At 46.6% G+C, this 27,054-nt stretch overlaps 1 protein-coding gene across 9 annotated transcripts in view; it reads right to left on the reverse strand.

Annotated features, from left to right (window-relative positions):
• The window catches only part of LOC310711811 (maestro heat-like repeat-containing protein family member 2B), an 89,286-nt gene that overhangs the window by 49,548 nt on the left and 12,684 nt on the right, over positions 1-27,054 (reverse strand). For 5 of the 9 annotated variants that reach the window (XR_014528646.1, XR_014528647.1, XM_083514085.1 and 2 more), the window contains exons 7-19: positions 25,416-25,508; positions 23,977-24,087; positions 21,378-21,447; positions 18,688-18,804; positions 17,738-17,811; positions 17,071-17,193; positions 16,291-16,428; positions 11,866-12,004; positions 11,639-11,679; positions 9,207-9,360; positions 7,798-7,844; positions 6,113-6,220; positions 1,281-1,400 (exon numbers count right to left, since the gene is read on the reverse strand). Coding sequence is in view for 5 of the 9 variants with exons in the window: in XM_083514085.1 (XP_083370211.1) it covers positions 1,281-1,400; positions 6,113-6,220; positions 7,798-7,844; positions 9,207-9,360; positions 11,639-11,679; positions 11,866-12,004; positions 16,291-16,428; positions 17,071-17,193; positions 17,738-17,811; positions 18,688-18,804; positions 21,378-21,447; positions 23,977-24,087; positions 25,416-25,508 (1,335 nt within the window). In the remaining 4 variants the exon portion in view is untranslated. The remainder of the gene's footprint in view (positions 1-1,280; positions 1,401-6,112; positions 6,221-7,797; positions 7,845-9,206; positions 9,361-11,638; positions 11,680-11,865; positions 12,005-16,290; positions 16,429-17,070; positions 17,194-17,737; positions 17,812-18,687; positions 18,805-21,377; positions 21,448-23,976; positions 24,088-25,415; positions 25,509-27,054) is intronic. The other 4 variants (XR_014528644.1, XR_014528645.1, XM_083514086.1 and 1 more) reach the window with 1 other exon arrangement.

Consider the following 27,054-nt stretch of genomic DNA (forward strand, 5'->3'; position numbering starts at 1 on the left):
GACGGGGTGAGCTCCCGTTGCTCGGTCCCAGCTCCTGCCCACCTAGCAGTTCGAAAGCACGTCAAAGCGCAAGTAGATAAATAGGTACCACTCCGGCGGGAAGGTAAACGGCGTTTCCGTGCGTGCTCTGGTTCATGACCCGGAAGCTGTACGCCGGCTCCCTCGGCCAATAAAACGAGATGAGCGACGCAACCCGAGTCGGTCATGACTGGACCTAATGGTCAGGGGTCCCTTTACCTTTACCTATGTTTTAAATGATTTTTATACACTGTAATTTTTATTTTATTTTTTGCAATTTTTATGTATTCTGCTGAGGAGCTTGGGTGAGGAAGAGAATACAGAAACATCTGAAATAAATAAAATGAAATACATACTAATCCCAGAGACAAAAATGGATGCCATGAGTTTGAGGTCAAACATTTTGGTGATGTCTTTATGGCTTTTTCAGATCACTTCCTGGTTTGACGCTGTGCGTCTGTGCATGATTGCGCACGTGTCAGTTGCGCCAAAAATGGGAGTTGCCTGGGTCATGAAATTCAACTCAGTGTTGATCCAGAGCAGAACTCCAATGTATAGTTAGCAGAGTAAAAACTTAAACACGTTGCAGGGTTCCCAAAAAATAGACAAGAGACAATTGTGTTTCATCCAGCAGAGTTTGCTACTGCTACTGAAGGCAAATGAGCATAATGGTCACAGATCCAATACATTCAGGGTTGGCACTGTCCATAAGAAATCCATTTGCAGCAGACTTAAACTTACAATAACTTATAGTAAGTCTATAAACCTTAACACTATATACAGAACACCACGCCAGAAAGAATAGAGAGACAGAAAGTGAAACCCCGGCTCCTTCTAGCCTTACTTTCATGGCCTTGAAAGAAGAGATAAGAGAACCAGTTTAAGCCAGCTGTACTCAGCTTCTCGTAAGAAATAACCCAAACATCGCGAACCTTCTGCTTGTTTCTTTCACACAGAGAAGCTTCCAGAACCCTCTTGAATGAATTAGAATAGGAAAGATCTCTACACATATTAGAGCAATTCTTTCTGCACTAAGAAATGCAATCTGACAGCCTGGACCTCGTATTATATCACCCACTGAATTTTTGGTGGGAGGGGGCGTTGGAAGAAACTGCCACTAGTAATATTGTACTTTTGTGCAGATGTTAATTGCAGGCGGTTTGAGGAGCCCGTTCTGGTCTGAGAAGCAGGGAATGTAGCAAAGAGACAAAGCAAAGAAATCACATTTGAAGGGTTCAGAAGTGGTCCCACCAACATCGCACCTCTCTCTCTAGCTGTTCCATATAGTTCGTGTTTTCTATCAAGTGCTTCATCCGACTCTGAACAAAGGCTGGGTCTTCACAACAGGTCAGGGCAATTCCCAGAGATTTATAGAGGAACCTCTGAAAAGGAAGAATAAGGAAAGGATAGGAGAAGAGTCGGTGGAAGAAGATTGGAAAAAATTCAAAGCATATCTTCAAAAATATTGTAAAATTAAGGACTGTTAGAAAGGTGTTGGAAAAAGAAAATTAGGTAGTTTTGGTAGATATGAGATAAAGGATTAAGTAAAAATGAGTTGATGAAAGTGATGAAAGAGAGGACGTTAAACTATATTATTTTAAACTAAATTACTTAAATGAAAATAAGGTTGGAAGGATTTGCTGAAAAAACGATTTGAAGTAGAATACAAAATTGGGAGGTGTGAGGAGGTCAAGGAAATAAGTAAAGGAAGAAAGCTATGTAAAGGTTTAATCTGTTCTTTTTTATTTAATTTTTTTTAAATTGAATGTATTTTTATACCTTCTTTTTCTTTTTTTCTGTTACTGTTCTTTTTTATATTTTGTATTGTTCTTTTCTCTTTTTGAAACCTTAAACTTTGAATAAATATTATATATATATAATATATAATATGAAATACCCTGCAAAGTCTGCCCAGCCACGTACATTGGACAAACAAACAGACGAATAAATGCACGTATCGCAGAACACAAGAATGCCGTCAAAAAAGAAGAAAAAACTTCCTCTCTTTTCCAACACATGAAAGAAACAGGACACGAAATTAATTTTGCAGATTCCAAATTGCTCTTTAACATGGAACATCACCACAAGAGAATAATCATGGAAGCCATCGAGATAGAGAAACACCCTCACAACATGAACAAGCGTGACGACACGTCCCGCCTGCCAGACATCTGGAAATTAGCCCTCCCCACAAAAACCGACACCAGAACCAGAGGCACACAGAACGCCATCACCAATCAACCACACCAGACCCAAACCCAGACCTTCTCCACAGATAAATTACAGACACCATCCAGTAGCCAAACCATAGTGGCACCTCCGGATGCTGCACCCCCCTGCAATCCCTACACAGATCTGGCTGGCACAGGGCACAAAACCACAGCTCGCCCCTATACACGAAGCCAAGCCAGAGCACAACTAAGTGCAGTACAGCCATCTTCTCAGAAAAACTCTTCACAAGCTCAAGAGGTCAAGACACGAAAGCTTTAGCAACTAATCCACACCTAATGACCCACCTAAGTGGTACTCAGAATATCACTCAAGAAATCACTCAAGATATCCCTCAAGTAATTAAGGAACAAAAGAAGAAAAGGCACATTAACCTGGGAACTTCCTCTCTGCCCAGAACGTTGGAGGCTATACACCACACCCCCTCAACAGTATTTATAGGAACTCAAACACTTAGATCCTGCTCTGTTCCAGTAACAAGAAGCCGAAAGCACCAGCCTGAAGATGACGAGTGAGACCTCGTCGAAACGTCGCCTAGACACCCCAACTCTTACACGGGAAGACACCCGAAGACACCAAAACCTGCAATATAATATAATATATATATATATAATATATATATAATATATATATATATTATAAGGAAAGGCTAGGTCAGGGGTCGGCAGCCTAAGGCCCATGGGCCAGAAGTGGCCCACGGGGGTCGTTAAACTGGCCCACGAGCTGCCCCCAACTGAGCCACCCTGTGCTGGTCCCATGGGTTAACCATGAGGCGAGGTCCGAGTCCAGTCTGTGGTTGAGGGTGCAGTATGGAGGCTGTCCGTCAAAGCTGAAGCTGGGTCCAAGGCAGGGAGTCGGGTGAGGTCAGGAGCTCCGGCAGGACAGGGTTCAGGCAGGAACAGGCTACCAACAAATGTTGCTCCCGCAACTTGGGACTGGGGCTGGCCGGCCTTTATCTCCCCCGAGGCATAGGGCAGCCCCAATCCTCAGGTGACTCGCCTCTCCTGGCCTGGAGGCGAGCACTCCTCCTGCAGGAACTTAGTTCCGTCCACCTCTCTGCCCTGAGCCTCTGCAGCTCAGGAGAGGCTGGAGGGTTACTGGACCCAGAGGCAACCTCAGCTTCCCCTGACGGGGCTGAGAGTGGAGCACCTGCAGGCAATGGGTCCTCCATCCCCTCAGGAGCCAGAGCAGACTCAGCTGGTGCCTGCACCTGAGGATCCAGCACAGGTGAGGACCCTTCAGGCTCAAGCCCCAGCCCTGGATCAGCTGGTTCTGGAGGCGGGGAATCCTGTGCAGGCGGGGATTCCTCAGGTTCAGCCTCCGAATCCCAGGCCATCACACACCCGCTCGGCGAGTCCCTGCGCGCTGTGCTAAACCAGCACAGCATGGTGCGGGGACTCACTTCTGCAGTGCTGGAAATCGCACTTGCACATGTGCAGACGCCCGAAATCATGGGAGCACATGCGATCCGGCCCACGGAGGGATCTCTGTTGGAGTGAACCGGCCCAGGTGAGGTAAACCTTGCTGCCCCCTGGGCTAGATGTTGATGTCACGGATCATAGTAGGTGCATCATGGGAGAAGAGAAGAAGAGTTTGGATTTGATATCCTGCTTTATCACTACCCGAAGGAGTCTCAAAGGGGCTAACATTCTCCTTTCCCTTCCTCCCCCACAACAAACACTCTGTGAGGTGAGTGGGGCTGAGAGACTTCAGAGAAGTGTGACTGGCCCAAGGTCACCCAGCAGCTGCAGGTGGAGGAGCGGAGACGCGAACCCAGTTCACCAGATTACAAGTCCACTGTTCTTTTTTTAAAAAAATAAGATATTTATTAAAATTTTCAGAAAGAAAAAACAGACAAAAAAGAAAAATACAAGAAAAAAAATAAAAAAGGAAAAGAAAACAGATATAAATAGTTAAAAAAAAATCCAATCATCACATATATTTCATTAACTTATTTCCCAGACCTCCTCACACCTCCCTCCTCTGTATTCCAGTTCATTATTATTCCAGCAAATCCTTCCCCTCTTTCAAATCCTATCCCTAATTCATAATATTCTGTCATCCCATTACCTTAGTCTATTTCATCTTATCTTATACATATATATATATAAAATAAAAAAATTCCTTCCAGTAGCACCTTAAAGACCAACTAAGTTAGTTCTTGGTATGAGCTTTCGTGTGCATGCACACTTCTTCAGATACACTGAAACAGAAGTTGCCAGATCCTTCTATATAGTGAGAAGGTGGGGAGGGGTATTACTCAGAAGGGTGGTGGGAATGGGTGATTGGCAGATAGCTGAGATGAGCCTGTTGATGACTCTTAACGACTGCAATAGGTCTTACAGGAAAAGGCAAGGGGTGAGAAGGTGAAAAATAGCTAGTCATGTATAATGAGATAAGAATCCAATGTCTCTGTTGAGACCAGGTCTCTCCATGGTTTTAAGTTTGGTAATGAGTTGCAATTCAGCAGCTTCTCTTTCCAGTCTATTTCTGAAACTCCTTTGTAGTAAAACAGCTACTTTGAGATCTTGTATAGAATGTCCTGGGAGATTGAAGTGTTCTCCTACTGGTTTCTCTGTTTTGTGATTCTTGATGTCTGATTTATGTCCGTTTATTCTTTGGCGTAAGGTTTGGCCTGTTTGTCCAATATAGAGAGCTGAAGGACACTGTTGGCATTACCCCTCCCCACCTTCTCACTATATAGAAGGATCTGGCAACTTCTGTTTCAGTGTATCTGAAGAAGTGTGCATGCACACGAAAGCTCATACCAAGAACTAACTTAGTTGGTCTTTAAGGTGCTACTGGAAGGAATTTTTTTATTTTGACTATGGCAGACCAACACGGCTACCTATCTGTAACACACACATATATATATATATGACCTTAAAATTTAAAACTTAAATCTTAATTTTCGCCAACTTCTCTTGACCATAACCTTCTTACCTAATTCTTTAAACATTTTTATAAGAGCCCACTGTTCTTAACCACTACACCACACTAGGAGAAGAACAAAGGAAGTTGGGTTATACCATTGATCCATCTAGCTTAGTATTGTCTGCATTGCAGGAGTGCCAATTTGGCTCAGTGACTGTGGGTGCCTGGGACCGTCGGTGCCACACAGTGTGCATGGCCCTGGCTCCTTCATGGGGAATTTTGTGGGGGCTCAGGCACCCAGGGCCCTGGGGAGTTGGCACCTATGCTATACTGACTGGCAGAGGCTCTCCAAGGTGTCAGAGTGGGACCTTTTACAAGCAAAGAAGATGCTCTACTAAGGGAGCTAGAGAGAGGACCACCTGAGAACTCTCACCTTCCCCACTAGGGATGACATGTTTCCAATCTTAGCTTCAGCTCTCGGCATTTCCACATCAGTTTGTATTTAAAAAAAAAGAAATCCTCGTGAAAACTTCTCAACATTTTAGTGTGAATTTCTCCTAATACATATTTCTGTATGCAGCTTTGTCCTGGCTAAGGAGGTTGGGCGATATATCGAACTATCTTCCAAAACCAGTTTGAAGTTTCCTAATTTTTGACCTGGTAATATATCACGAATCCTGTTGTGACGCCAGTGAAACCAGTCAATGCTTCTCTCGATTCCTGCAGCCCCTGCTAATTCTGCTGGCTCAGCAATCCTCCAGCAAGAGACTGTTGCCATCAAAAGTCACAATTTGGGGGAAATTGTGAAGCCTATCAATGTCTCTAAATAACTCCATCCATATTTCAGGCATCATGATATATCATGATGTTTAGTTGGTGATATATCATGATGCTGAAAACCGGATATTGCCCAACCCTAATCCAGACTTCATGCCTTTTATTAACTAATTAGCAAAGGAACGAGGACAAATGCCTTTGGAGAGATACACACCCTTTCGGGGGACTGCTGGGCGTAGCTCGTCATCTGACTTTCCAGTTCTCTGCTCAGATTCTGGGTCCAAGTGTTGTCATCAATGGTTTCCAAGGTCCTTCTCAGGAACTATAGACAAAAAGCAAAAGCAGGGACAAAATATGTTGCCTACCATCACTTCCCAAATGTCCAGGGAAATCTGAAGGTATGACAACCGATGTAGGCAGTGCCGTTGTGGCCCATTTCACTCAAAAATAGCTCCAAAACATCCAATTTCTTTTTGCAAAACAAGCTCAACAACCTTTCTGTCTGGAATGGTGACCTTACAAAGAAGGGAGATGCCCTTTTGAAAAACTGGGATGAGGAACCCTTGTGGGAGAAAATTCTCTTTGGGGGGGTTCAATATTTGGGGGCGCACACCAGATTAGTCAGGCTTTTAATTCAGGAATGCAAACTACCTTATGTAGGAAAAACACATCATTCGGCTGTTTATTTTCCAACCAACCACCTTCTGCCTCTCCAGCACTTCACCTTCTCTTCCACCCACCATAGTCCTTGAAAACAGTTGTTTTTGTTGTTGTTTAGTCGTGTCCGACTCTTCGTGACCCCCTGGACCAGAGCACGCCAGGCAATCCTGTCTTCCACTGCCTCCCGCAGTTTGGTCAAACTCATGCTGGTAGCTTCGAGAACATTGTCCATAGAATCATAGAATAGAATCATAGAATCATAGAGTTGGAAGAGACCACAAGGGCCATCGAGTCCAACCCCCTGCCAAGCAGGAAACACCATCAGAGCACTCCTGACATATGGTTGTCAAGCCTCTGCTTAAAGACCTCCAAAGGAGGAGACTCCACCACACTCCTTGGCAGCAAATTCCACTGTCAAACAGCTCTTACTGTCAGGAAGTTCTTCCTAATGTTTAGGTGGAATCTTCTTTCTTGTAGTTTGGATCCATTGCTCCGTGTCCGCTTCTCTGGAGCAGCAGAAAACAACCTTTCTCCCTCCTCTAGGTGACATCCTTTTATATATTTGAACATGGCTATCATATCACCCCTTAACCTCCTCTTCTCCAGGCTAAACATGCCCAGCTCCCTTAGCCGTTCCTCATAAGGCATCGTTTCCAGGCCTTCATTTCCAGCCATCTCGTCCTCTGTCGTCCCCTTCTCCTTGTGCCCTCCATCTTTCCCAACATCAGGGTCTTTTCCAGGGAGTCTTCTCTTCTCATGAGGTGGCCAAAGTATTGGAGCCTCAGGAGAGTTACAGTTACTCAACCCAAATTATATAGGTTTTGTAGTGAAGGCTGTGTCCTTGCAAATGGATACTGCAGAATTTCTACCCCAAGTCTTTAGGACTATACTTCCCATCATTACCTAACATTGGCCACGCTTGCTCGAACTGCTGGGAGCTGGGAGCCCAGCAACAAACTGAGCTGGTTGGACCAATAGTTTGACTCAAGAGCTTAAATCAGTGATGGCCAAACTTGGCCCTCCAGCAGTTTTGGGACTACAACTCCCATCATCCCTAGCTAACAGGACCAGTGGTCAGGGATGATGGGAACTGTAGTCCAACAACAGCTGGAGGGCCAAGTCTGGCCATCACTGGCTTAAAATGAAAGGATAACCAGCCAGTATCCAGGCCTGTTAAATCTTCAGACCTGCCCTACCACATCCCCACCTGTTGCAGGTGAAATCTCAGCACTTCCTTACCTGCAGCAGCTGTTTCTCCCATTCCTGGTTCCTGATCTCAGTACTTTCTATGAGAAAAAGGGGAGGAAATTGTGCCATTTGAGCTGAAACATGAAACCACCGAATTAATAGCAAAATAACATCATAATGAGAACATGGTAATCTGTTTTCTAAAACGTCCTTTGGGTCGCAACTGTTGGGATACTGCCAGGGAGATATAGTCCATCATGGCCCCAAGCCGGCTGCTGGACGATCCATCGATCTCCCATAGTCACACAGTGTCATCGATTAGTGACATGTGTTTCCTGCTCATGCACACTCTTATCAGCAGATAATGCACAGCCAGAATGTTGCACTCAGAAGAGCATTATTTACAAGCTTTATTCAGCGTTGATCAGAACAAAGAAAGACATGACTGCCTGCGTCGGTGTCTCCGACAGAGAGAGAAATCGAAAGCAACAGCAAACATAAACATCCTGTGAACAGGACATGCGCAGACTCTGTGACTCACAAAGCCTGCTCCCTTTTAAGGTGGAACGGAAATATCCTAATATTCCAGGCCATTTCAAGCTTCAAAGGTTAATACCAGCATCTGTTGCAAATGCCACATGATACCCATTCCGCTAATGTAAGGACTTGATCTTACAAGTCACTGGGTGACCTTGGGCCAGTCACTGCCTCTCAGCCAAACCTACCTCACAGAGCTGTTGAGAGGGTAAAATGGGGAGCAGAGAACCATGTGCACCACCTTGAGAAGAAGGTGGTATATAAACACATTAAAGTAAAGGTAAAGGGACCCCTGACCATTAGGTACAGTCATGACCAACTCTGGGGTTATGTGCTCATCTCGCTCTAAAGGCCGAGGGAACCAGCGTTTGTCCGCAGACAGCTTCCGGGTCATGTGGCCAGCATGACTAAGCCACTTCTGGTGAACCAGAGCAGCGCATGGAAATGCCGTTTACCTTCCCACCGGAGCGGTACCTATTTATCTACTTGCACTAGTGTGCTTTCGGACTGCTAGGTTGGCAGGAGCTGGGACTGAACAATGGGAGCTCACCCCGTAGCGGGGATTCGAACTGCCGACCTTCTGATCGGCAAGCCCTAGGCTCAGTGGTTCAGAGCGCCACCCGCGTCCCTATAAACACATTAGACAGGCAAATATGGCCACCTGACAGCCAGATATTCAACTTTACTCCCACGTAAAAAAGAAAAGGGTGGTTGCCACTGGGGGAGGAAGAGGAGTGCGGGGGGAGCGCACCGCCCATGGCAGCGCAATCCTGGTGGGGTGCCATTGCGGCTGGTCCCCTGCCCGCGCCCCCAGGATGCACACCAGCCCTGCCCCCCCTGCTCTCCGCCACTGTTGGTTGTAGTTTTATCTATCTGGCCAGGGCGAAAGTGTTTCTGGGTGGCCATGCACAAAGGAGGTTTACCTGTTTGCATCATCGCCTTGCTTAGGAAGGAGTCCCAAAGGAATGGGATTTGTTTGGCCCACAACTTGGTGATGGCCGTGTGGATGTTGCAGTGCAAGGCGTGTAAGAGTTGCAGCGCCCAGCTCCCTCTTTGGTTCGGATTGGACGCCAAGACCTGTCGGCAGGAGAGCGTGAGGAATGAGGATGTTGTTTTCTCCACAATGCTACAACTGCTAGACAACCCCAGGCAGCCCAGACTTGCTTATGCTCCTGGTAGAACAAACTTGCGGTTAGATTGCTTGTAAACAAGGCAGCTTGCAGCTGGAATATGGTTTATTTTGTGGGAATGTTCTGGGGTGCAGAAGAGGATATATTGACTAATTATATCCTTATCCAACTTGTGCTAACAAGTTCCCAAAATATCAGCAGAGTTTATAGACATTCCCCTTTAAGTTCGCAACGGTAACGTGTGCACAGGTTCGCTAGAACCTCTATAATAATTACCCTGGTAATTTCCCCTTTTGTTCCCTCTTAAAATACAAGACACAACACAGTCTTTATAAAAGTATAAAAGAGTTTACTCACGTTCTGTTCACAATATGATCCCAGAAGGCAGACAGCTTAAAAAGGTTACATACATTCAGAATCTATCTTGTAGCAAGATATTCCTTATCTCCTCTCTTGGCTGGGAGCCAAGAGAGCATCCTTAGATGTTTCCTCACCGAAGGAAGATGGCAGAGAGAGAGAGTGGCTGCCTGCCCTGTGCTTTTGTCATTACCTGCACAGGTGAGGCCACACCCACCTCTGGTCACATGCGGAGGAAGTCCGTCCCCAGGAAGTTTACCTGCTTGCTGGACAGACATCCCTCCCCATGTTCTAACATGTACACTCTAGGAATGTTGTCATTGACTGCTCCTGTGTTTACATCCCACATATTTCAGGGTCAGCAAGGTTCACCTGGGGCAGTCACTCCAGCAGAGATCCCTCTGTGGGCTGGACTGTGGGCCGCAATTTCCAACATCTACGTCTGTGCAGACGCAATTTCTGGCACCGCGTAATCAAGTTCCCGCGCAGCGTGCGTGGGGACTCGCTGAGTGGGCGGCTTGATTTGGGGGCGGCTCGTGGGTTGGTTAAACGACCCCCGTGGGCTGCTTGTGGCCCATGGGCCTTAGCTTGCCTACCCCTGGTTTATTTGTAGGCTTGAGCAGGTATAGAACTCACTTACACTTGTAACTGGGACAACTAGTGGTCAGGATGTGGCTGTCGCTTGCACCAGCACAGCGGTACCTTGGGTTAAGAACTTAATTCGTTCCGGAGGTCCATTCTTAACCTGAAACTGTTCTTAACCTGAAGCACCACTTTAGCTAATGGGGCCTCCTGCTGCTGCCGCCGCGCCGCCGGAGAACGATTTCTGTTCTCATCCTGAAGCAAAGTTCTTAACCCGAGATACTATTTCTGGGTTAGCAGAGTCTGTAACCTGAGGTACCACTGTATGTTGATGCATAGGAACATAGACCAAATAAGGAACAGGGTAAACAAAGGGGGCAGGGGGCCTCAAAATCAAGTTTAATGGAACAACATTAACAGGGGCAGAGAGCTTAGTAAGATAATTATGCGTTAAGGATAGGTTGTAAACGTCTGACTCACAGCAAACAGTTCATAGAATCACAGACTCCTAGAACCGTAGAGTTTGATGGGACCCTCAGAGTCATCTAGTCCAACCCCCGCAGTGCAGGAATCACAGCTAAGTTTGCAAAATTCATGGAAGCTTCAATTTAGGAGTTTGGGGCTCCAGAGTCACTATCCGGCACTAGACCTAACCATTTTGTGCAGTACACAGCGCCAGATTTACGTATAAGCTAAACAAGCTATAGCTTAGGACCCCGCTTTCTTGGGGCCTCCAAAAGATATACTTCTTTTTAATTGTATTTCACTATCAATATACTTCTTCTTAATGTACATTTCCAAAATATAAGATAAACAACAAAATAAAACCTATATACAGCAACAGTGTTTTGTGTTGTGTAGGCTCCTATGATGAAAGTCATGGGCCCCGCCTGCTAGCCTGCTCCCTCAAATATCACTGGTTTGCTCCTTACTATATATAGGGTGCCTACATTCTGGATGGACTGGCTGCATGCCAACATGGGCAAATGGCTTGAGATACCTATGAGGTCCATCAATTACCATATGGCATATATTCAACACAAAAAAACAGCGACAATTTGTTGTTGCCAAAGGACAGCTGGACATATCAAGGGCCCCATGACCTTCAGTAGCTGAGGGCCTCATCAAACCTCAATCTGGCCCTGGCAGTACACTTCAATTGAAATTCCTATATTGATGATCAATAAATACCCAGGGGTAGGGGATCTGATATACTGAAATGCGTCACACTTGCTTATTTTATTTTTCAAGGGGACAAAACCCTGCTTTTTGTACTCATTCCTCACCAGAAGCCTCGCTACCAATCCGTGGGCGCTTGGAAGGCCTACTAAAAAGAAAAACAAGAAGAAAATTCAGTACACCAGGCTTGGAAGGACGGTGTGGTTTTCTGCCGTTGGCTTCATATATAGCTCCCACACTGGCCCACTGGTGGGAAGAGAGTGGAGGGTGCCTCTTGGCACATTGCCCTCATTCAAGCACATGGACCGGCCTTTGACAACCTCCTTCCACAAACCTCCTTTGCAAGAGCCAAGAAATAGTGTCACGTCGTCCTCTCGACCAAGGGCCATTTCTTTCAGGCATCTACAGAGCGGGGTCAGCGTTGGGGTGTATGGAGCTGGTACAACGAAGAAGAGGAGCCTTGGCCACAGAGCCTGCAAAGAGGAGGGAGATGCAATTTGTTTTTTGCTCCAACTGGTTCTGGGTTCTGTTTTACTGGAACCACTGTTGTAGGGCCATAAGAAACCCCCCTCCCCAAATGGCCTTTCTGAGAAACAAGAGGTGCGTCAGGAGAACAAGGCTGGCATTGATGGAACAGGTACAAATGTTTTTTATTCAAGGTTGTAAAGAGATAAGCAGACTCAGGAATGCACATTGCCGTGGCGTGGTGAGGCCGGTGGGGCCATTGCAGGAAGGGGGGGGGGGGGAAGCCCATGTAAGGACATAGGAAGTTGCTATAACTTTCGATTTCCCAGAAAACTGGTGGTATTGTATTCTGTAAATGTATAAAAAATGGGCGCACCCTGACTGGGGTGTGCAGATTGCGAGCTTATCGTGCTGTTAGGATATTTCCGTTCCACCTTAAAAGGGAGCAGGCTGTGAGTCACAGAGTCTGCGTATTTCCTGTTCACAGGATGTTTATGTTTCCTATTGCTTTCGTTTTCTCTCTGTGTCGTAGACACTGAAGCAGGCAGTCATGGTTTTCTTTGTTCTGATCAACGCTGAATAAAACCTGTAAATAATGCTCTCCTGCGTGCAACGTCTGCTGTGAATTATCTGCTGATAGAGTGTGCATGAGCTCCGGAATGTGGCTACTAATTTCTGGAAACTCGTGTCACTAATTGCTGATACTGCATGCCTACGGGAGATCGATGGATCGTCCGGCAGACGGCTTGGGGCCATGATGGACTTTGTCTCCCTGGCAGTATCCCAACACCTTTGTCCTGCATATGTATTTCAAATAAATCCTGTTGAATCCTGCAAGGTTGGTTGCCACTTTCTGTGAATCTGTGCTCCGGGGACCCAATAGCAGATATGGAAAATGTCCAACACTGTGATGATAGGGCTGAGATCAATATTCAGCAGCTGGGGTCAACGCCAGATTTCAGGTGGTTCCCCTACACACGGTGCCAAGCAGAGGAGGCACATAATAATAATAATAATAATAATAATAATAATAATAATATGCCTGTTGTCTTTGTCCATGGAGTTTTCTTGGCAGGGATACTGGAGTGGCTTGCTGGTTCCTGCTCCAGGTGGATCACGTTTGGTCAAAACTCTCCACTACGACCTGTCCATCTAGGGTGACCCTGCACGGCATAGCTCATAGCTTCTCTGAGTTATTCAAGCCCCTTCACCATGGCAAGGCAGTGATCCATGAAGGGATCACTAGACAGCATCTTAAAAAGCAGGGACATCACCTTGCTAACAAAGGTCCGTATAGTTAAAGCTATGGTTTTCCCAGTAGTGATGTATGGAAGTGAGAGCTGGACCATAAAGAAGGCTGATCACCGAAGAATGGATGCTTTTGAATTATGGTGCTGGAGGAGACTCTTGAGAGTCCCATGGACTGCAAGAAGATCCAACCTCTCCATTCTGAAGGAAATCAGCCCTGAATGCTCCCTGGAAGGACAGATCCTGAAGCTGAGGCAACAATACAGTGGAACCTTGGTTTTCAAAAGAAATCTGTCTTGGAAGACCGTTCTACTTCCGAAATATTCAAAAATAGTAATAGTGCCACTGTATTCTGCTCTGGTCAGACCTCACCTGGAGTACTGTGTCCAGTTCTGGGCACCACAGTTCAAGAAGGACACTGACAAACTGGAACGTGTCCAGAGGAGGGCAACCAAAATGGTCAAAGGCCTGGAAACGATGCCTTATGAGGAACGGCTAAGGGAGCTGGGCATGTTTAGCCTGGAGAAGAGGAGGTTAAGGGGTGATATGATAGCCATGTTCAAATATATAAAAGGATGTCATATAGAGGAGGGAGAAAGGTTGTTTTCTGCTGCTCCAGAGAAGCGGATATGGAGCAATGGATCCAAACTACAAGAAAGAAGATTCCACCTAAACATTAGGAAGAACTTCCTGACAGTAAGAGCTGTTTGACAGTGGAATTTGCTGCCAAGGAGTGTGGTGGAGTCTCCTACTTTGGAGGTCTTTAAGCAGAGGCTTGACAACCATATGTCAGGAGTGCTCTGATGGTGTTTCCTGCTTGGCAGGGGGTTGGACTCGATGGCCCTTGTGGTCTCTTCCAACTCTATGATTCTATTCTATTCTATGAAAAACCGAGGATCAATGGGCTGGCTGCAAAGTCAATGGGGAGGGGGGAGAAAAACGCACTTTGGAAGCTGTTTGACTTCCGAGGCATGTTCGAAAATGGAAACAATTACTTCCAGGTTTTCAGCATTCGGGTTCCAAATCATTTGGTTTCTGAGATGCTCAAAAACTGAGATTCCACTGTACCGATATTTATGTGGGTACCTACTCAATGTTAGGCCCAGTGAGTACCAAAATGAATTATTGTGAAAATAAGAAATATTTTTTGGCAGCGAGGGTAAACTTTGTCATTGCTCAGGACATCATATTAACAAAGTCTGCCTCTGTTGGGGTGGAGAAGTTCAGGCCTTGGAGCTCAAATCCCACCCCTTCACAGAAGCCACACCCGCCTAGAGAGCCAGTGTGGTGTAGTGGTTAAGAGCGGTAGTCTCGTAATCTGGGGAACCGGGTTCGCGTCTCCGCTCCTCCACCTGCAGCTGCTGGGTGACCTTGGGCCAGTCACACTTCTCTGAAGTCTCTCAGCCCCACTCACCTCACAGAGTGTTTGTTGTGGGGGAGGAAGGGAAAGGAGAATGTTAGCCGCTTTGAGACTCCTTAAAGGGAGTAAAAGGCGGGATATCAAATCCAAACTCTTCTTTATCAACGACTTGGATGATGGACTCAAGGGCATCCTGATCAAATTTGCAGATGACACCAAACTGGGAGGGGTGGCTAACACCCCAGAGGACAGGATCACACTTCAAAACGACCTTGACAGATTCTATGATTCTAGAGTGATTTTTGCCTCTTGCTTGCCCTGACAGAGGATGCAGAGAGGTTGGGGGTTCGTAGATGCCTCTGTGCAATGCTCCACCCACTTATGCCTTGGGCCCCGCCCACCACTGACATGCGGCCCCCAGTAGGATCCTCATAAGGGAATAATAATAATAATAATAATAATAATAATAATAATAATAATAATAATTTATTTATACTCCGCCCATCTGGTTGGGTTTCCCCAGCCACTCTGGGCGGCTTCCAACAAAACACTAAAATACAATAACCTATTAAACATTAAAAGCTTCCCTAAACAGGGCTGCCTTCAGATGTCTTCTAAAAGTTTGGTAGTTATTTTTCTCTTTGACATCTGGTGGGAGGGCATTCCACAGGGCGGGTGCCACTACCGAGAAGGCCCTCTGCCTGGTTCCCTGTAACATGGCTTCTCGTGGCGAGGGACCTCAGTGTCCAGGCAGAATGTGGCCCTCAGACTGGATCTGACAATTTCACTTTTCTCCATTTCTCATTGTTCCTTTATTTTTCCTATAGATTTTATTAAAGTTTGAAAGAAAACATGCAAAGGTTGATTTTAAGTATCCAATACCTTTTTTAAAATCAGAGATAAAAGAAACTAATCTAAATAGAACACAGGAGGGGTTTCTCATTTTTTCCAGTCTCGAATTCAGTTCTCCACATTTTGCAATTTCTTTTAAAGACCTCGTGAAAATTCATCAGCGTTTGGGTGCGAATTTCTCCTAATGAACCCATTTCGTATGCAGTTTTGACAAACGTGCTCATCTTTGCAAGCAATTTCCCCGAACGCAATGCATTTTTAAATGTTATTTTCACTAAAACCTAACCGTCCTTTGGCAAACTTCACCCTAACACGAGCATTTTCAAAGGATATGTGAGTTTTGGTTTGCACCTTGCATCAGAAAGAGCTAACTTGATCAGTTAGCCCAGGGGTCAGCAAACTTTTAAAGCAGGGGCTGGTCCACTGTCCCCCCAGACCTTGTGGGGGCTGGACTATATTTTGGAGATAAAAAAATGAACGAATTCCTATGCCCCACAAATAAGCCAGAGATGTTTCCTGCTTGGCAGGGGGTTGGACTCGATGGCCCTTGTGGTCTCTTCCAACTCTATGATTCTATGATTCTATGATTCTATGAATTCTAAATAAAAACACACATTCTACTCAAGTAAAAACACGCTGATTCCCGGACCGTCTGTGGGCCGGATTGAGAAGGCGATTGGGCCGGATCCGGCCCCCAGGCCTTAGTTTGCCTACCCATGGGTTAGCCTTTACATACAAGCCGAACTGAACGTCTCCTCTGCAGTATGTGGCAAGGAGCTCTCACAGACCTGTGGAGGACTCTTCTCCCATGAAAAACTCATACGAATCACTCACTTTGCTCATCCCTTCCGCAGAGGTATTCAAATTCTCCAAGACGTCGATGCAGAGTTCCTGAATCCGTTCTTCTTTCTCCTTCTGCTCGACTGCGGGGTCTTTCCCATGCTTTGGCAAGAGAGGCAAATACAGTGGCACCTTGGTTTAAGAACAGCTTAGTTTATGAACAACTTGGATTAAGAACGCTGCAAACCTGGAAGGAGGTGTTTTGGTTTGTGAACTTTGCCTTGGAATAAGAACATAATAAATTTTTATTTATACCCCGCCCTTCCCGGTTCAGAAAACCGGGCTCAGGGCAGCTAACAACAAATTTAAAACACTTAATTGATGCAACAAAAAAAGTATAAAATACAGTATAAAACATGAATAACAATAAATTCAGAATTAAAAAATCAATTTAGGGGGGAAATCCATCCAATAAACATTAGATGATCACCAGGGCTAGCTGGCTAAATTAGTCCTATTGGGCCAGCGAGGAGACCAGGAGAGAATTAGCTGTGGGATCCCAGAGCGGGTAATCTTCATAAACAGGGGAGGGGAAGGGAAGGAAGGGGAATAAAAGATCAGGCTAAGTTCAAATCGAAAGCCAGGCGGAATTGCTCTGTCTTACAGGCCCTGCGGAAGGAAGTTAAATCCTGCAGGGCCCTGGTCTCATGGGACAGAGCATTCCACCAGGTCGGAGCCATCACTGAGAAGGCCCTGGCCCTGGTGGAGGATAATCTGACTTCCTTAGTCTCCTATATTGTCAAGAGCATTTTAGCAGCATGTTTCCCGACTTACTTGATGGCTGATGTGCACAGTGAACTGGCTGAAGATGTAGACAACCATCTCCCACACGGGACAGCCTTCGACGTTTTGAGAGCAAAGAAGCTCTTTGATGAAATGCAGGAGTGCTTTTCTCACCTGTGGCAGTGGGGAAAGCAAAGTCATCTCACCTTTCGAAAGGCGATACCACAACACCATTCTACAAATCTAGGGCGCGATGGCATTTGGAATCCTGTGTGTGCGGTTCTGGTCGCCTGAGCTCCCAAAGGAGTTGGAAAAGGTTAGGGCCGCCAAAATGATCAAGGGGATGGAAGTTGACGTCCCTACGACGAAAGGTTGCAGTGTTCGGGGCGTTTAGTGAAAAGGCATGTAAAAGGAAAGGAGAAATGAGGGAAGTTTGTAAGAATTATGCATGGATAATGAGGGTAGAGGAAAGTTTTTCTTCCTCTCTCATAACACATGAAATGGAATGATGGAAAATTCAGGAAAGGTTATAGAAAGAGCTTCTTCATGCAGCAGAGAGTTAACTTATGTAACTTCCTCATGGAAACCACAGCAACTGGTATTCAGAGAAATTCTACCTCAAACAGTGAAGGGAGAAGAAAGCTGTAACATTTACTGTATCTGTTCCGAATCTTCCAGCATTTCAGCAACTCAAAAAGAGCCCCTTCCCTGGTCTTACCCCTTCACGGTGGTCATCTAGAAGACATTTCACGGCTTCCACAATTGGCTGTTTCTTATTTCTGCTCTCACACGCTAGAAGAGGCAGGAGATGGAGAGAGGATTTCAGTGGGGCTCCAACATGGACATTTGTCAGGTGCATCTCATAAAAGCACCCGTGAAATAATAATAATAATAATAATAATAATAATAATAATAATAATAATAATTTATTATTTCTACCCCGCCCATCTGGCTGGGCTTCCCCAGACACTCTGGGGAGCTTTCAACAAAATATTAAAATACAGTAATGCATCAAACATTAAAAGCTTCCCTAAACAGGGCTGCCTTCAGATGTCTTCTAAATGTCTGGTAGTAGTTGTTCTCTTTGACATCTGGTGGGAGGGCATTCCACAGGATGGGCGCCACTACCGAGAAGGCCCTCTGCCTGGTTCCCTGTAACTTGGCTTCTTGCAGTGAGGGAACCGCCAGAAGGCCCTCGGAACTGAATGATGGGGGGTGGAGACGCTCCTTCAGGTATACTGGACCGAGGCCGTTTAGGGCTTTCAAGGTCAGCACCAACACTTTGAATTGTGCTTGGAAACATACTGGGAGCCAATGTAGGGCTTTCAAGATGTGCCCTTCCTTGCAAAAAATGATGCGCCCTTCCTTGCAAAACCCGCCCAGCCCATTCCCAGCTCTGTCTGCCCATCCCAATGGTGCCAAACCACATGCTGGAGCTAGGAACATTGGATAATCAAGTTTGAAGGCATCTCAAGGGATACCCGACCTCTTCCTGGATCAGGCCATGGGCTACTTACAGTATCCCTGGTAGGTGGGGTTAAAAAAATACAAAGCAAATCGTGCAAAACTGAAGCCTGACCAACCCTACCTGAAAATGCTCTGTAAATGCTAATGTTACTCTTCTATGCACCTAAGCCGGTTATATGGATCGTGGACGCTGCTACTTACGGCCATCATTGCCAACAATCATTTTCAGATGCATTAAGAACCCCACACGGATATATTCAGAGTCCTCCTTCATCTGAGCCTGCAAGAAGTCCAGAGTATCGATGGGACAGCAGCCGACTGCAAGGAAAGTGTAATGGGTATGAGTTACTCGTGCGTAAACTGGTGCCTTTCTCGGCTAATTTGCCTTGTTAAACCTTTCTGACTGCACAGCCCCTTCTCATTGTGGCTGCCTCAGTCACTGGCAGAATCCGTCAGTGGGCGTTTCTTGAACCTCTTCCAACATAAAAGTTGTTTGACACCCAGTCTCCTCCTCCTCTCACTGCGCGGGAGTCTTCTGCACAGGGAAGGCGTAGGTAGCAGAGGACCTGGGCTCTCCTCACTGATGTCCAGTGGAGAGTCCTGGAGCCCTCTCTCCAATTCCCCCGTCTGCCCCCCTTTCTCCCTGGTGTTGCGCTGATTAGCTTCCCCCTCTACTGAGCTGTTTCTCCCCCTGCTGCTGGGTCCTTCGCCAGCATCACCTGGGAGCCTCCCCTTCGCCTCTCGCTCCGATGTCAGTTCCCTGACAGAAAGGAATGGCAAATTTGGGCAAGTCAGACTTCATCCCATCATCTTACAAACCATCATTATCATTATTTTGCAAGTGTGTATGTGTGTGTTTGAGTCAGCTCACGTTTAAAAGCTAGCCAACCTAATTCACCGTTTCTGAAACAAGATGAGAACACCAACACGTAGCGATCTTTTGCCCTTCGCCCTTCTCTGAATTTTGCGATGTAGTTCTCTGGCCAAGCAGTGTATACAAAAATGCATCTATCGCAGGGAAGTGTGCTTCAAAATGCACACATTTGTGCATTTTAATATTTTGTTGGAAGCTGCCCAGAGTGGCTGGGGAAACCCAGCCAGATGGGTGGGGTATAAATAATATGTTGTTGTTGTTGTTGTTGTTGTTGTTGTTGTTGTTGTTGTTATTATTATTATTATTATTATTATTATTATTATTTTGATGAAAATTAGATACACAAATGTATTTGGGGACATAGCTTTGTCAAGGTGTGTTATTAGGTCAAATTGTGAATGCAAAAATGTGTCCATTAGGAGAAATTTGAACTAAAATGGTGAATTTTGTGAGCACTAGAATAGATGATAGATGATAGATGATAGATAGATAGATAGATAGATAGATAGATAGATAGATGATAGATAGATATGGATAGATGATAGATGATAGATGATAGATGATAGATGATAGATGATAGATGATAGATGATAGATGATAGATGATAGATGATAGATGATAGATGATAGATGATAGATGATAGATGATAGATGATAGATGATAGATAGATAGATAGATAGATAGATACCGTATTTTTCACCCTATAGGACGCACTTTTTCCCCTCCAAAAATGAAGGGGAAATGTGTGTGTGTCCTATGGGGCGAATGCAGGCTTTCGCTGAAGCCTGGAGAGCAAGAGGGGTCAGGAGAGCCCCGTCGCCAGCCCCGCAAACTCGGGGGACAGCAGGAGAGGCGCAGCGCGCCTTTCTCGCTGTCCCCCGACTTGGCTAGAAGGCTGGCGGGGGGGAGAAGCCTGCTCCTCCCCATCGCCAGCCCCGCAAACTCGGGGGACAGCGGGAGGCGCAGCGCACCTTTCCCGCTGTCCCCTGACTTGGCTAGAAGGCTGGCGGAGGGCTTTCCCCTCCTCCAGCCCTGCAAGCTCCCAGAGCGATGCCAAAGCTGCATGCAGCTTCCACATGGCTCTGGGTCCCGTTCTGGGGGCTGGGGGGGGGGAAAGCTCCGCTTTCCCCTCCTCTAGCCCCGCAAGCTCCCAGAACGATGCCAAAGCTGCACGCAGCTTCGGCATCGCTCTGGGTCCTGTTCTGGGGGAGGGCGAAGCTCCACTTTCCCCGCCCCCAGCCCCACAAGCTCCCAGAGCGATGCCAAAGCTGCCAAAGCCCGAGCTTCCCCAGCCCCGCGCCTGGGGGGAGGGAATAATTTTTCCCCCTTTATTCCCCCCCCCCCCCAAATCTAGGTGCGTCCTATGGGCTGGTGTGTCCTATAGGGCGAAAAATACGATAGATAGATAGATAGATAGATAGATAGATAGATAGATAGATGATAGATCGATCGATAGATAGATATGTCTGATGTGGAAATGTGGAGAAATGAAGACTGGAAAATGAGAAACTGACAGAAACTACAACTGACAGATTCATCCAAGACCTAAGACCTGACATTTCTGAGGAAAACCAAGAAGGAAATGATATTTTCAGGTCTCTGGTCTGGGGGTGCAGCAGTTGGCCCCCTCTCTTGTTGTAGGACTCCAACTCCCATCAGTCCAACACGGCCTAGTGAATATCTGGCTTTGTTGTTGTCTTTTCGTATCTTTATTTTAGACCTTGTGTGCTTCATGTGGAAATTGCTCAGTTTGGTTGTGTATTTTTTTTAATGTTTTGTTGAAATGTTTTGGTTTTTTTCATGCCGCAAGCTTCCTTGAGCATGGCTTCAACTGTGGAACAATGGCATACAAATGGAAAGGAAGGAAGGAAGGAAGGAAGGAAGGAAGGAAGGAAGGAAGGAAGGAAGGAAGGAAGGAAGGATATTTAGGGGTGATGGGAGCTGGAGTCAGGCAACACTTGGTGGGTGCATTTGTGGGGGGTGGGCACAGGTTCTCTATTCCTGCTCCGGCTCTTACCCAAGTGTGCAAAGGCTTCCATAAGGACATTTCGGTGATCCATGCAGAGCTCCCGGTGTTCAGAAGAGGACTGTAAGAAGAAAGAGGAAAAAGGCTGCTGGCTTGAAGAAACCATAATTTCAGATCAGGAAAGGGCCAGTCATGGAAGAAGGCCCCCCAGCTTGGTTGGAGGATGGATGGCAGCTAATGTATTGAGGTTGAATCCTGACAAGATAGAAGTACTGTTTTGGGGGGACAGGGGGCGGGCTGGTGTGGAGGACTCCCTGGTCCTGAATGGGGTAACTGTGCTCCTGAAGAACCAGGTGCGCAGCCTGGGAGTCATTTTGGACTCACAGCTGTCCATGGAGGCACAGGTCAATTCTGTGTCCAGGGCAGCTGTTTACCAGCTCCATCTGGGATGCAGGATGAGACCCTCCCTGCCTGCAAACTGCCTCGCCAGAGTGGTGCATGCTCTGGTTATCTCCCGCTTGGATTACTGCAATGTGCTCTATGTGGGGCAACCTTTGAAGGTGACCTGGAAACTACAACTAATCCAGAATGTGGCAGCTAGGCTTGTAACTGGGAGCAGCCGCCAAGACCACATAACACCAGTCCTGAGAGACCTACATTGGCTCCCAGTATGTTTCAGAGCACAATTCAAAGTGTTGGTGTTGACCTTTAAAGTCCTAAATGGCCTTGGCCCAGTATACCTGAAGGAGCGTCTCCACCCCCATTGTTCTGCCCAGAAACTGAGGTCCAGCGCTGAGGGCCTCCTGGCGGTTCCCCCGCTGCGAGAAGCCTAGTTACAGGGAACCAGGTAAAGGGCCTTCTCGGTAGTGGTGCCCGGCCTGTGGAACTCCCTCCCACCAGATGTCAAAGAGAAAAACAACTACCGGACTTTTAGAAGACATCTGAAGGCAGCCCTGTTTAGGGAAGCTTTTAATGTTTGATGCATTACTGTATTTTAATATTTTGTTGAAAGCTGCCCAGAGTGGCTGGGAAAACCCAGCCAGATGGGCGGGGTATAAATAATAAATTATTCTACTCATGTAAAAATACACTGATTCCCAGACCACCTGCTGGCTGGATTTAGAAGGCAATCGGGCCGGATCCGGCCCCCGGGCCTTAGTTTGCCTACCCATGCCCTTAGGTTTGGTTTGGCAGCTGCAGCTATTGTTACTATTGTTACTATCATTATCTAGAAGACATCGGAAGGCAGCCCTGTATCGGGAAGTTTTTTTAAATGTTTGACCTTTTACTATGTTTTTAAATGTGCTGTAAGCTGCCCAGAGTAACTGGGCAAGCCATCCAGATGGGTGGAATATAAAAATAATAAGAATTTGTACAGAGCTCTGTTTGGTGGAGATATGGAGCAGGGCCTTCTCCACTGTGGCACCTGCCAGGTGGGATGTTGAAATCAGACAGGCACCAACAATGGGGTGCGTCTAAAAACCTATCATTCAAGCTGATCACTAGCATTAGTTCCTGTTACCTTTGGTTACTGTGCTGTTGCTGTTTTATTTAAATGTGTTGTGTGTGTGTGTGTGTGTGTGTTCTTACAATGTTGAATCGCTTTTGTATCTCCTGCAAAAGCTCCTTTCAATATGCATGGCTTTTTTAAAAAAAAAGATCTAAAAGCCCATTGATAAATAAAATAAATAAATAGCAAGAAAATAGGGGGAGGGCCAAAATTCAGTAGCAGAGCATCAGCTGTGCATACAAAGGAAGGACCTCAAATAATAATAATAAAAGTAGTAGTAGTAGTAGTAATAATAATAATAATAATAATAATAATAATAATAATAATAATAATAAATGTATTTATATCCTGCCCTCCCAGCCGAAGCCGAGCTCACAGCGGCTAACAACAGTAAAAATAACACAGTTTACATAAAATCACAATCAATTAATTGAAATACAGTCTAAAATCAATTCATTCTAAAATTAATTCAGAGTCAAATTAATGGCAACCATTGGGCTAGAGTTCTATGAGGATTACCAAAGGAGGGGGTCAGACTGTGCCTTGGCCAAAGGCCTGGTGGAACAGCTCTGTCTTGCAGGCCCTGTGGAAAGATGTCAATTCCTGCAGGGCCCTGGTCTCTTGTGACAGAGCATTCCACCAAGTCGGGGCCACAGCTGAAAAAGCCCTGGCTCTGGTTGAGGCCAGCCTAACCTCCCTGTGGCCTGGGACCTCCAAGATGTTTTTATTTGAAGACTGTAAGGTCATCCGCGGGGCATACCAGGAGAGGCGGTCCCATAGGTACGAGGGTCCTAGGCCGTATAGGGCTTTAAAGGTTAAAACCAGCACCTTAAACCTGACCCTGTACTCTACTGGGAGCCAGTGCAGTTGGTAAAGCACTGGATGAATGTGATCCTGCGGCGAGAACCCCGTAAGGAGTCTCGCTGCGGCATTCTGCACCTGCTGGAGTTTCTGGGTCAGTTTCAAGGACAGCTCCACTGCAGTCCTCAGCACCTTCAGGTAGAATTGAAGAAAAACAAAGAAAGTAAAGACAAATTGGGGAAGCCCTTTCTGAAACCCTGGAGACCTGCCAGCAGCTAATACTGAGCTAGATGGACCAGTGAGCTGACTCAGGATAAAGCACATTCTTATGAAAGCTACCAGATGACACGGGAACGATTCTTCTTCTTGGATTTGTCTTTCCACTGTGAACCGCTGGTGCTTGAACCTTTCCATTATCTTCGGTTGCCCTGAAGTACTGCGTGGGACTACCTGGAAGAGATCAAGAAACGTCGGTACCTAGGTTGCTTTGAAACCATCCCCAGCTCGCATTGCCGGCACAGTAAAGGTAAAGGGACCGCTGACCATTAGGTCCAGTCGTGGCCGACTCTGGGGTCGTGACGCTCATCTCGCTTTATTGGCCGAGGGAGCCGGCGTACAGCTTCCAGGTCATGTGGCCAGCAGGGCTAAGCCGCTTCTGGCGAACCAGAGCAGCACACAGAAACGCTGTTTACCTTCCCACTGGAGCGGTACCTATCTATCTACTTGCACTTTGACGTGCTTTCGAACTGCTAGGTGGGCAGGAGCAGGGACCGAGCAACGGGAGCTCACTCCGTTGCGGGGATTCGAACCGCCAACCTTCTGATTGGCAAGTCCTAGGCTCTGTGGTTTAACCCGCAGCGCCACCCGCGTCGCTAAAGGTAAAGGGACCCCTAACCATTAGATCCAGTCGTGGCCGACTCTGGGGTTGCGGCGCTCATCTCGCTTTATTGGACTCTGGTGCTAATTTTACCATGTTGGCTGAGAGGTTCCCAGTAGAGGCCGTTCTTGGGCTGCCCCAGTGTGTCCCAGTCCCAGCTACACCCCTTGCTGGACTCCTCTTCCTCCTTTCCCCCCTCTCTGATATCCTGCCAGTTTCTGACATCAAGGTCTCTTGTGCCCTTGGCAAAGAGGTAAATCAGCACCCCTCCCCTGCCGTCCCTTGTGCCCTTGGCAATTGGCAGCTAGCTCTCTGTCTTTCTTTGTGATTTTTGTGCACACATACCCCTGGGCCCTTGGTGGGAGCCTACCTAGGTACACGCCTGCCCTACAGTCCCAGGGCAGGTTACAGCATTAAAAACAATACTAAAAACAATTTAAAACAGCTTCCTGTTTGCCCAGGCATTTTTTAATTTACTAGCCTCTTTTTCCCTTTGGCAAATGACTGTACAGTGGTACCTCTGGATACGAACGGGATCCATTCTGGAGCCCCGTTCGCATCCTGAAGTAAACGTAAGACGCGTCTGTGCGTCTGCGTGTACGCAGGTCGCGTTTCGCCGCTTCCGCGCATGCGCGTGACATCATTTTGAGCATCTGCGCATGCACAGGCAGTCAACCCGTGGAACTGGAGGCCATGTTGATTCTTCTGAGGTCTCTCTGGTAGGGATAAAATTGGCCCAAACCAGGAGCTGCCCTTTGCACAAACGACAAGTGTACAGCGCACCCAGGTCATTTCCAAAGGTGACACGATTGGCGACGTCTCCCTTGACCTGGGCCTGCGGTGCTAACGTTTACAAAGGTCACTTGGATCCGAAAAACCGCCAGCTTCCCTGATGTCTTACCTGCTTGAATACAAAGTCACAAACTGCCTGGGATATCTTCTTTGGGATTGGGGGTTTGTACTCCTCGCAGACATCCAAAAAAATATTAAGCCTCTAAAAAAGAAAAAGAAAAGAATCGGTTCATGCCCTTATAAACATCTGCGCCATGGCCACATTTGTAACTGTGGGATGTTATCCATTGGTGCGGAAGTGGGTGGCGCTGTGGGTTAAACCACAGAGCCTAGGACTTGCCGATCAGAAGGTCGTTGGTTCGAATCCCCATGATGGGGTGAGCTCCTGTTGCTCGGTCCCTGCTCCTGCCAACCTAGCAGTTTGAAAGCACGTCAAAGTGCAAGTAGATAAATAGGTACCACTCCTGCGGGAAGGTAAACGGCGTTTCCGTGCGCTGCTCTGGTTCACCAGAAGTGGCTTAGTCCTGCTGGCCACATGACCTGGAAGCTGTACGCCGGCTCCCTCGGCCAATAAAGCAAGATGAGTGCCGCAACCCCAGAGTCGGTCATGACTGGACATAATGGTCAGGGGTCCCTTTACCTATCCATTGGCGCAGTCAAATACAACATTCCTTGTTTTCTTAAATTGGACACAGGCAGGGAGAAGTTACTCCAGCCAGTATAGCTTCCTGTTCCACTGGTCTGGAGCATCCTCCCCCTGCTTGTGACCAGGGAGATGGGCATGACTCTGGCTCACCCCATAAAAGAGCCGAGTCACGCAGCCATCTTTCTCTCATAATAATAATATTAATAATAAATTTTATTTATACCCCACCCTCCCGGGCCAGAGCCAGGCTCAGGGCGGCTAACACCAGTAAAATTGGTGGACCGCTTTGTCACAAGAGACTAGGGCCCTGCGGGACTTGACATCTTTCCGCAGGGCCTGCAAGACGGAGCTGTTCTGCCTGGCCTTTGCTTTGGACTCAGTTTGACCCTTATGTTTCCCTCCCCTTATGGTTTTGATCTATGGGCTATTATTAAAATGAAGCTGCATTTTAAATTGCATTTTAACCTGTGTTTTAAATTTGTTCCACCCCCCCCCCCCGCATTATGTTTTTATTGTAATTTTACTGGTGTTAGCCACCCTGAGCCCAGCTCTGGCCAGGGAGGGCGAGGTATAAATAAAAATGTTATTATTATTATTATTATTATTATTATTATTATTATTATTATTATTATTATTATTTAATGAGTTAGGAAAACAATGTTTAAGATAGCTTTTGTTTAAAAAAAACGCCAGAGGCTTTTTTGTTAGGTATTATAGGCGCTGAACTACCAAAAGAAAACAAAAGACTGTTTATGTATGCAATTGCAACAGCAAGGATGCTTCTAGCTCAGAGATGGGAAAAAGAAGTACCAATCAGAGAAGAGGGGCAGACCAAGCTGGTGGAATATGCAGAAATGACGAGACTGACGGGAAAGATCAGAAAAGACTTTTAAAAGACTAGGTTTGGAATTGCCCAAGAAAGATGTTGAATTATTTTTGTATGCCACAACTGCTGCTCGTATTTTGTTAACTAAAAAGTGGAAAATCCAAGAATTACCATCTTGGTGTTCCCTCCCCCCCGCCCGGCTTCGGAGCACCGGGAGAAGCGATCTCCCCGCAGCCCTTTGCTTCAAAAGAGGTCCGGGGGCAGCGGGAAGCGCTT

The sequence above is a fragment of the Podarcis liolepis genome (genome assembly GCF_965112155.1).
Source record: "Podarcis liolepis genome assembly, chromosome: 1".
In the NCBI taxonomy this organism is placed as follows: Eukaryota; Metazoa; Chordata; class Lepidosauria; order Squamata; family Lacertidae; genus Podarcis; species Podarcis liolepis.